The sequence below is a fragment of the Aptenodytes forsteri genome, unplaced genomic scaffold (genome assembly GCF_000699145.1).
Source record: "Aptenodytes forsteri isolate BGI_AS27 unplaced genomic scaffold, ASM69914v1 Scaffold265, whole genome shotgun sequence".
NCBI lineage: Eukaryota > Metazoa > Chordata > Aves > Sphenisciformes > Spheniscidae > Aptenodytes > Aptenodytes forsteri.
In genome coordinates this window covers 3,138,297-3,148,775 of record NW_008796175.1, presented here as the reverse complement: position 1 = coordinate 3,148,775, position 10,479 = coordinate 3,138,297, and the positions used below count along the sequence as shown (strand labels likewise).

Below are 10,479 nucleotides of genomic sequence, written 5' to 3'. Positions count from 1 at the left end.
CCTACGGGAGCCGCCGCCGTCATCCCGGGCCGGCAAACAGCGCCCCCGCGCGTCCCCGCCCCGCAACGTCCCAAGGAAGCGGAAAGGCGCCGGCGTTCACCGAAAAATCGTTTATTGCATTTAAGAAACGGGGTCTGGCTTTCCACAGGAAAGAACTACGTTTAGAACAGGTGCGTTACAAACAGCAGGGTGAGTTAATACGAGAGCCAGAGAGATGAGGAAAGGTTTATTACAACTTAATTCCGCATAATTTAAAAAAACAACAAAAAACCCACCTTTAAAACTGTTAACTGTAATACAAATTCTTTTATAGTATAAAATCAAGTTGCCAGTGTTTGTATCAGTACCACACTTAAGAGTCTTGGGCTCCCACTGCTGATGGGCGCTCCCTGCAGCCCACCCCGGGGGGTTGGGACCCCCATGTGATCCATCCTCTTCTCGGGGTCAGCCCAAGCAGCACCGAGGTTTCTACAGAGCAAGGTTTAGCACTCAGAGACAAAGCACGGTGAGGCTCTTCTAGTTTAAATTTCATAGAAATAGCTACAGCTGTAAACTGGAGAAAGCACTTACACATCTAAGCGCACCTCATAACATCCTTTGGACACAGAATTCCTGAACTGCTCAGCTCCCTGTGGATGGCTTCAGCTATATTTAAAAAAAATCACTTAAGTATTTCAGAAATAATTCACAAACTGAAAGATTAAAATCGGTCTCTTCATAGAAAGTCTCTTCTGTGAATTAAGACGTACACACTGTGTTTCTATTCAGTAACACACTGAGGAATCTTGAACAGTTCGGGAAACCCGTACAGCTTAACCAGGGTTTTCTGATCTCCTGAAAACAGACAAAATCCAGCCATGGGATTGTGTGAAGTCTGTATTTGTTACCTGCCCACAGGAAAAAAAACAAGTGGGAGGAACGCAATGGATTGTAGACTGAAGCACTGGACTACTTAGAATAAAATGCACCAAGAACTGTAAGGGAGGGGGGAGTGCAGAGCAGGGAAGGAAGGAAGATCACAAACTGAGAATGCCACTGAATGGAAAAGCTCATTGGATCCACGCACTCCTGAAGCTCATTCTCATGAAAAACAGAGGGTGAAGGAAACCAGCTGTCAGGACTTTTGCTCCTGGTGGAAAGTGACAGAAATACAAGGCATCTAAATGACTATTAATGAGGTACTCCAAAGTCAGTAAAAAGTTTTTGATGGTGTTCAAAGTTCACTTTCTGCTCATTTTCATCACTATTGTGTTATTCTCCTCAGTACTGTTGTGCAATCCATTTATTAAGTAATCTAGATGGGGATAAAGTGTTCTAGAAGAATGTAATCAATAATGTAATCAATTCAAATAAATTGATTAAGTAGATGAATTTTATCTCACCATACTCTCTTCCAGTTAACGCCAGGATGGCTGCTCTGTGAGCCTACAGAAACAGGGGTGTGTGTGCAATAATACTTGCTCACAGGATTTCTCCTCCACAAAATTACTGTAATCCAGTTAGGAATAACCACAAAAGATGCAGAACTAAAAGATTTCAGTATGTAAAAAAGTAAAAACTTTTTAAAACAGTAGTAGCTTCAGTACAAAATTGCAAATATATGTAGCAAAAAAAAAAAAGAGGTGCCTGTTGTTGAAATTAAGTCTATTTAAGAGCAGTTCAAACATATCACAAAATTTTTAAAGTATATCTCTGAGTGAAGCAAAGGTTATGGGCTTGCACCAGGGTAACTAGACAGTTGATTTAGGCCTGACCAGCTTTAAAAAAAAAAAAACACATGTGCACTGGCTTAAATAAATACATTCTAAACATGATAAACTCTATTTACTCGGTTACTGAAATTTACCTACAGAAAATAATCTTGAATTACAAGGCACAGAGCTAATTGCTGCCTGCAAGTCAAGCTCACACTAAAGGCCTACTACTAAAGTAAAGGCAGAACGTGATGAGTAGAGGTTACCTCACTGAAATACTCCTACGCCCTCACAGCCTGCAGGGCACCGTGGTAGGAGCCATGTCTGGAACAGCACTTCTACGAGTGCAAAAGACGTAAAGACACTCCAGGCAATGGCACTTGGTGAAGAAAAATATGCAGCCTCTCTAGGCTTCTGCAAAAATCATGCATAACGGGTGTTTTGGTATTGCCTGCGATCAGGCAATGTTTGGAACTCGGCGTTGGTTCACTAGCCACACATACCAGTATTTGGATTAGCTGCAGTTTATCATCTATGGGTTGCAGTTTGCTAAAGCAGTACCAGTACGAGCATACCTCAGACATACAAAAATTGCAGTTAGTGTCACCATCAGTTACACCAGCTGAAGAAAGGCACATCCTCTTCAAAGAGAGGAACTAGGGCACAAATACGAATGTTTCTATCCACCTGCTATTTTTGCCCGTGTCACATAAAGCAAGGTCAAATTAACACAAGATCCCTAATAATCTTGTTGATGCATTTTCTGTTATCTTGCTAAAATGAGGCTTTTTTTCTGCCCAGGGTATACACCAGTGCAGTTTTGCATGTGTGGGAATCACAAGAAAGCAAGTTCTGAATTACCAATTGAGGCTGCATCTGGACAAAGACAGCACTGTCAGCTTCAGACAACAAAGCCTAGTCCAGCACCATTGGTTTCACACAAAGTATCTTTGAAGCATGCTGCTTTCATACCACCAAGCTGTAAGGTTAAGTCTAAGGAAGGTTTCATGCACTCACTCCTCAGCTGGTCCCGAAATCACACATAAAGAACAGTGCACATCCTGAAAATAAAAGCCAGCTGCCACTCACTAGAGCTGCTAAAGAAAGTTAAAAAGTACATAAATAGAACTTCAGTTAAAAGAGTTTACAATAACTGATCACCTAGTAGAGAGGAGAAAACTGCCCAGGTAAACCTATCCAGTGACTGGCTAACAGTTACAAATTTAACTGAAACCATCAGTGAGTTGCCAGGAAGAAGTGACGGTTCCTGGTTCCTGTAAATAGAACCTCCAAATTTTCTGTCAGTGTTCTCCCAGAAAAACAACAAAGGAATTTGCCGCAAAAATCTCAGGTGGTGGCCCCAAGAACATTAAGAAGTGAAGCAATTAATTCCTCGAGAGCAAACAGGCTGCTATCAAGTCTCTGGGATTCATCAAAGGGATCTCACCAAAAATCTCATTTTGAGAAGTGTCATCCCAACTATCTCAGTCAGTCCAAGAAGGTAACTGTTAACTTCATTCTCAGGGTGCAAAGTCTCTTTGGAGAGTGAAATAAAAACTCACTTTAGATGATTATGGAAGACTTGCATCTAAACTCCTCTTCCACCTCTCCAATTCAAAAGCATGAAAATCACTCATTTGAGTGATTCATCATTATCCTAAGTTCCTTACATTAGGAGGAATCAGCTGCTGCTTCTATTAATAAAATCATTGCAGGTGTTCCCTGGGTCTTGCTCATTGCATTAAACATGCCTTATGCTAACTTCATATAAACGATCATAGTTCACTATAAGGTGAATCTCAGTAATATTTCAGGCATTTTTGCATGTAAACAAACTGTTTTCAAGCTTTAAATTGACAAAGTAAAACAACTGGACAGCCAGACTTCTGTTTGTAAAAAAATTCAATCAGTAAATAACGGCTGGGAAAAGCAGCAGCTATGCTTAAAGCAAAGTTATCAGAATTTGTGCTTTTCAGCAAATCTAGTAACTGATGGCTACCTAGTAAAGAAGTCTGGCTTCAAAGAAGTCCCTTCTTTTATTTTCCTCCACTAAATAAGGACAGAAGCCAAGTGATCCCTGGAGAAGCTGGAGACTGGAACTTTAGAAATAAAGTAGGTATTTGACCTCTCAGTTGGAAAAAAACCACTTCTGTTTCAGTTTCCCTGAAGCAATAAGACTGAAGAATATTCGTCGCATAAACCATTTCTGCTTAGAGCTGTTAGTGCAAGATGCAAATCTTCAATTTAACTCATTAAAGAGCCCTCCAAGATTCTAATCAATATTCAACTTCAAACATCCATCACCCGAGGTAACTACAATAAGACACATTTTCTTGTGTTCTTCTTTGTCACAGGATACAGAACTGCACGCACAGCTTCAGCAAACACCTCCCGAACACCCTCCTGATTCAGCGCTGAGCACTCCAAATATTTGACTGCTCCGATTTGCTTAGCCAGTGAAGTCCCCTGCTGTGGGGTAGTAGGAGCCAAGCTTTGCTCTTTCAACTTTTTAACTGTTTCCAGGTCATTTCTCAAGTCTCTCTTCGTGCCCACTAAAAGAATGGGAACATTTGGACAGTGGTGAGAAACTTCAGGATGCCATTTGTGCCTCACATTTGCATAGGAAGAGGGGCTACCGATGGAGAAACAGATGACGAATACATTGGTTTGAGGATACGAGAGCGTACGCAGGCGGTCATATTCCTCCTGGCCTGCAGTGTCCCAGAGATTCAGGCTAACTGTCCGGCCATCAACAGTCATTTGGGCACTGTAGTTGTCAAACACAGTAGGGATGTACTCTTCTGGGAAGGCATTGGTGGTATAGCTGATGAGAAGACAAGTTTTTCCCACAGCACCATCTCCAACAACTACACACTTTATAGTCTGCATTCTTTACCCAGAAACAAAGTCCTGCACAAAGCAAGAAAAAAAGTTAGGAAAAGCACACTCAACGATAGTCATTTTAAAAACACTTCTAAAGCTTATCTTTAATATTGCTAGCAATTTCTTATCAAAGCTAGACACACTCAGTGTCTCAGAAGCCATTATGAAGAGCTCACAGGCTAGAAAGACAATAGTGAAATGGAGATGCAATGAGTTGAGCGCTCAGTGACAACTGGCTGCATTCCAACCATGTAAGTACGAATTAGCTGAATTCCCACAGTCTTGCCTTACTGCCAGTTTCCCACAGGCAAAGGGACAAGTCTTTAGGGGACAAGTCTTCCTGCAAGTGGAAAGGGATCGTGACCCGAGACCTAGTAACAAGATACTCTGTCATTTGTAGGTTCACATACACACCTCTGTACACACACACACCCTCCAAGATTCACACTTCTTATCTACAGAGTCTACTGCCTAAACAGTTTACCACAAAGAAAGGTCCAAAAATTATATAATAAACCAAGATACCCATTGCTGGGCTGCACTGCTACTGTTTACAGTAATAATTCACTCAACTCGGGATCAATCAGACCTCAAGAGACTGTATTATTTAGAGGACACCAGATAAAAGGTTCAGAAAGTAGCCCGTACAAGAAAAGCTGTTCTTTGAAATATAACTAGCCATAGTACCCAGATTAGAATACATAAAGAATTTTTCTAAAGAAGCCAAGAACAGATTATTCTCACTAATCAGTGACAGAACAAGCAGAACTTAATAGGCTTGAGCTATAATAAAGAACGCTTATACTGAGCATTAGAAAAATACATGCTGTAAAAAATCAGCGAACAGCCTTCCTAGGCAGACTGGGGAATTGTTACAGGAGATATTTGACACTTAAAGGCTTCCCTATCCCTTTCCTGGTATGTGAAGAGTAGGTTTGATAATCAAATGGATATAGCCTAAAACTCAATTCATTCTAAACTTTCATCACATGAGCAGCAGGAGCTTTGAAAATAGCATGGAACAACTACAGGCAGTCATTTGTTGTACATTGTTGTATGCTGGAGCTTCCACTGCTAGCCTGAACAAGAAGGAACTTGCATCTGCCTTCTCACCCAAATGCCTTTGAGGTACTATCAGTAATCCTCAACTTGCAACCAGCAGCAAATACACTGCTTCAAACAGAAGAAACAAATAGTGGGAGGAACATATTCCAGGAAGATCACAGCTCCAGCACCATCAAAATAGCAAAGGGAACATATGAAAATGAGCAGTAGTGAAGTACTTCACTTACAAAAGTCATGAAACCCCCTCCCTCCAACTTCCTTTTCGAGACTATCCAAACAAATCAACAACTCATTACCATTTAAGTCTCAGCTTTGTCCTTTTTGACAAAGTCTTTATCTGTATCCACATATTGCTGTCTTCCCACTGGGAGCACGTGATTCTTCTGTACTAAGTGAAAATAGACTACCTTAAACTTTGGCACAAAGCTGCAACAGGCAACTCAAGCGATACCAACTGTGGTCACTACAACATACAGTGCTTAAGGAAGTATGAACATATGTACACACACACTATTGAAAACCAATCAATAGTGGGAAGCAGTGCAGAAACCTTGCTCCAGAAAGACCCAGCAGGACATTGGAGGGGAAGAATTTGGAGGAAAACAAGCAGGAGGAAGATGCAGAAGCAGTTTATCCTTTTCGAAAATGGCAGGAATTACATTTCTAAATCAACATGAATCACCTGAAATGAAATCTGGCAAGTACTTTTGAGCTTTGACAGAAAAGCATACATGTGAGTTTCATCATACATTAAAAAAAAAAAAATCAGTCATCCCATTTCAAGGCTCCAGTCAAATGTAGAGAGAGATGTGTATACAACTGCATATTGTAAAGGTAATCAGTAAAATGAAGAACAACACTGACCAGCAAAAGCTGACAGCAGGACTGCATATATTATTCCAGAACAGTTGCACCAAGATTTTTATTTAACGGGGGGGGAGAAAAAGAAAAAAAATAGGTAAGTTCTGTTGAATTAGAGGCTTAGAAACATTTCTTGCATTTTGCAAACCCCAAAGTTGAAACCCCTTTTAATATAAAATTACTTAAAACATTACAAATTAAACATTTTTAGCATTGTATTATTAATAGAGGTTGAACACTTACTGGCAGCATGCAATACAACATAGTATTTCTGAACACAAAGGGTCTAAGTGCTACAAGCAAACAGTGACAGACAAGCGGTTGTATTTTAATACCATAACACTGTTCTATCTGAAGATGCAACCGTAACTCACCATCCTAGTCTCTACTGCTGCTCTCCCTGTAGGGCAGATCACCACCTGCTTTGAGACACTGCCATGCTCTCTCCAGCAGCGAGGCTGCCTTCAGATGTTTCCAAACCCTGTTTCCCCTTCCCATCCAGGTAGCACACCACCCCCCCAGCTGTGACCACACACTGAAAAAGGGTGAGGAGTTGTTTCATCCAGTTTACCAAGTAGTACCACAATCAACTGTGTTGATAGAACCAAGCTAGTGGTAGTATATGGTGCGAATGAATCACGGGGGAGGAACACCATGCATTGCTATTGCTGCCAAAGTATCACGGGACTGCAGCACAGAGAGCAGGTTTTAAAGCTTATTCTGGTGTTTACTTCAAACCACTGAAGTACTAGAAGATGCTGTGCCAGAAACCTTAGGGGCGACCAGCAATTCCAGAGCAAAAGTTTTTTTTCCAAATGAACTACCTATGCAACAGACCGCTATTTTGATCAGTCAATAACAAGTGACATCACAGAGATGGCAGAACTAAGTCAGTTGGATACATGCAATAAAAACTGAACTATAACAACAAAAGTCTCATGGAGAATGAGATACACAAAGCCTTTTATATGCCCAGTTCCTAGTTTCTAAAATAAACAAATTGCAAAGACTTGGAAACAGATGTCTCTAAAACACAAACCACAAGCTTCCCCAAGGGCTTACACCTCTATGCATTTCTGCCCAGAGCTTTTCACAGAAAGACAGGGTATCCCAGAATTGCACCCCTACCTGCACACACCAGGCACTGATATCTGGAGGGTCATCACACCAATATTGTAAGACAATACAGGCAGTTTCATATATTGGTAAACTACAAAGCCACATGTATCCCACACCATCGGCAGCTAAAATAGCTTGATTCAACCTGACTTAAAATTTCTAATGAAAGTGTGTTACCCAAAGATTATTTTGTTGGGGCTTTATTTAAGAGGTCATTAGAGCTTTCAATTTGGAGAACAGTAGTAAGGTAACAAAAAAGCCTGGAACACGAATGCTCTTTCACAGCATTAATATCTTGAATTACCTGACTGAGGCTTGGATTTCAGAAGAGCAACATTTGCAATAGGAAATAACTCCATGCAAACATGCCAAAGCATCAGGCTAAGTATGAACTACACAAATACAATTAAAGAGCTTGTAGGCTTTTAAGTATGCTTCTCTGCAGGGCTCCTTTAAAGTAGGTTCTTAGCTGAAAGGAATCGTGTGGCATATGCAATACAGAAAACCAAACACACACTTGGATACACATGATCTAGTACTGAAACACAAAATTTAGATAAATTATTTAAAAAAAAAAAGAGTAGAAAGAAGCTCCTACACTGCAGAAACCTGTATGTTGTGAGCAGGTGTAGTTTGGTTAAAAATTTACATATGGAAGACATTTATTTAAGCCACAACCAAGCAAACAATATTACCTCCATCAGGCCTTTTCTATTAAATCCACATATCGCTTTATTCAAAATGTGTAAAGTCTCTATTTTTTCTTGTAAACAATTTGTCTAGCAATAAAACTCTCATAAGGTAACAAGAAGCTGGGGTTCAAATTGGCATGGAAAATTCTATTTACTTCTCAAGCACCCTTGAACTTGGCACTGCATGCTATTTGAATATAAATATATGCTGGGAAAAAAACCATACTCCGAAAACAAAATTACCAACAAATATTACCAAGAGCAGGAAAATTGGTTTAGGGTTGTTTGGGGGTTTTTTTTGTGAGCTTCAAAAGAATTTCGGGGGAAAAATTTAGAGAGAAAAACTCCACATACAACAGGTAACAAGAACTGAAAAAGAGAAAAATACAGATTAACATGTCAACACATCAAAAACAAGACTCAATTTAGAAACAGAAAGCTGGGCACAAGCTTCAAAGCCAAGTTTAAAGGTTACTCGGCAAGAGAAAGGTGAACAGAATACAGATTAACATGTCAACACATCAAAAACAAGACTCAATTTAGAAACAGAAAGCTGGGCACAAGCTTCAAAGCCAAGTTTAAAGGTTAACAGAAAGTCCAAAGTAGTGAACAGAAAGTCCAAAGTAGTGAGAGGTAATTTGGGTTGCCTAGTCCTGCCAGAGAAAGGACTTTCATTACAGTTAAGATGGAAGATCATCAGAACATGAAGAGTTCTAGCAGTTACAGCAGAATGGGAATAATTTTCAAAGAATAAAAAAAACCAGACAAACAAACAACCACCCCACAAAGAAGCGTTGTGCAAAAACATGTAGATGAGAGTTATTTCTATCTTGTCCATCAGTGCCTTTGAATTAGAAAACTGGCATTCATGTTTGGGTTAGTTTCCTTCTCAGAAGATGCTGCAAAGTCTGCCTTCGCTGCCTGCACACCTGGCACTTCCTTTGGAATGTGCAAGATTTCAATCGACATGTCAAGACATCTTCTGCAGAGCTGCTCCCATTCTGACCTAATTACGTATTTTCTGGTATCATTAACATGGACAGCTTGCTCTCCTGTAACCCAGCTGGACATTAGCTGGGGAAATTCACTATTTGGATTCCACGCCCCCTCCCCACAAAGCTATCATAAGTGAAATCACAGAATAACCTCATGCTGCATCAAAATTTTTTTGTGGGAGAGAAAAAACTTTTAGATCTTCCCTTTAATACTTCTGAAGGAAAGTTCCCTGTCTGCTGAGAGAAGGGAGAAAACAGTGACAGAAAACAGAGAAGACACATGAACATGAATTCTTCTGGGGCTTTCAAGATTTATGCTTTTTATACTTCCTGCACTTCAAAAAATTCTTGGCAGAGGAACTACTTCTTAGCAGGATACGTCTCTGCCCTTGCTACGTTAACATCAGATGCCTCTTTGTTAGGTGGATTTTAGCTTTGATATTGCTCTTTGATGACCTCATTTTCACAGAGTTTGTCAGGTCTTCCGTATCTCTCTTTCCAGTTTGGATAGGGCCAAAATGAGCAGAAAACGTACTAGGAGTTCAGCCAAAATCACCTGTACTGAGCTGTGTCGTTCTGTTCAGCCACCACCTTTCATCAATCCTTCCCTGTTTTGCAGCTCAGAAGTTTGATACTGCTTTATCAGGAGCAAGCAGAAGTTAAGAGATCTAAATGACTTAATTGCTCATCTTTCAGTAACAAAAACTAGATCAGAGATGATTCACTCTGTCTGCCTGATATGTGAAGTCAGGCAGAAACTTTCAACAATGAATTGGATGGATAAGGCAGTTCTAAGTATAGCCTACCATCCTCACCCATGCAAAAGAGTTAAAAGATTTTTCATGTGTGCAGCTTAGCCACCAGACCTGACAGGGAAGAGAAAGGGGCTCTCAGCAATTTAATCAAGACTGTGTTACTATTCCACAACTGCTCAGCTTACTCGCCATTGTTTTAGGCAAGCGCCAAATGAATGGACAAGTGCCAGACTTTTAGAACGTATGCCAAGAAAGAGTAAAAAAGTTAAAGAGACCACCTCATCCCTAATACCATTCAGCAATGAATGACCTACTTGGACTTCTCAATGCCTTTCAAAGTTTTCACACCACTTTCTGTCCTGCCATTTACCTGCAAGAGAAACAAAACACACAGCAACAGCCCGAGTGGCAGCGG

The 10,479-nt window shown here is 40.4% G+C and overlaps 1 protein-coding gene across 1 annotated transcript; it reads right to left on the bottom strand.

Moving 5' to 3' along the window:
- Positions 1 to 95: 95 nt before the first annotated feature.
- LOC103905845 (rho-related GTP-binding protein RhoG) lies at positions 96 to 4,630 on the bottom strand. Its single transcript, XM_009287627.2, has one exon. The coding sequence runs from the start codon at positions 4,581 to 4,583 to the stop codon at positions 4,008 to 4,010; it is 576 nt and encodes a 191-aa protein (XP_009285902.1). The 5' UTR covers positions 4,584 to 4,630; the 3' UTR covers positions 96 to 4,007.
- Between the last annotated feature and the right edge of the window lie 5,849 nt (positions 4,631 to 10,479).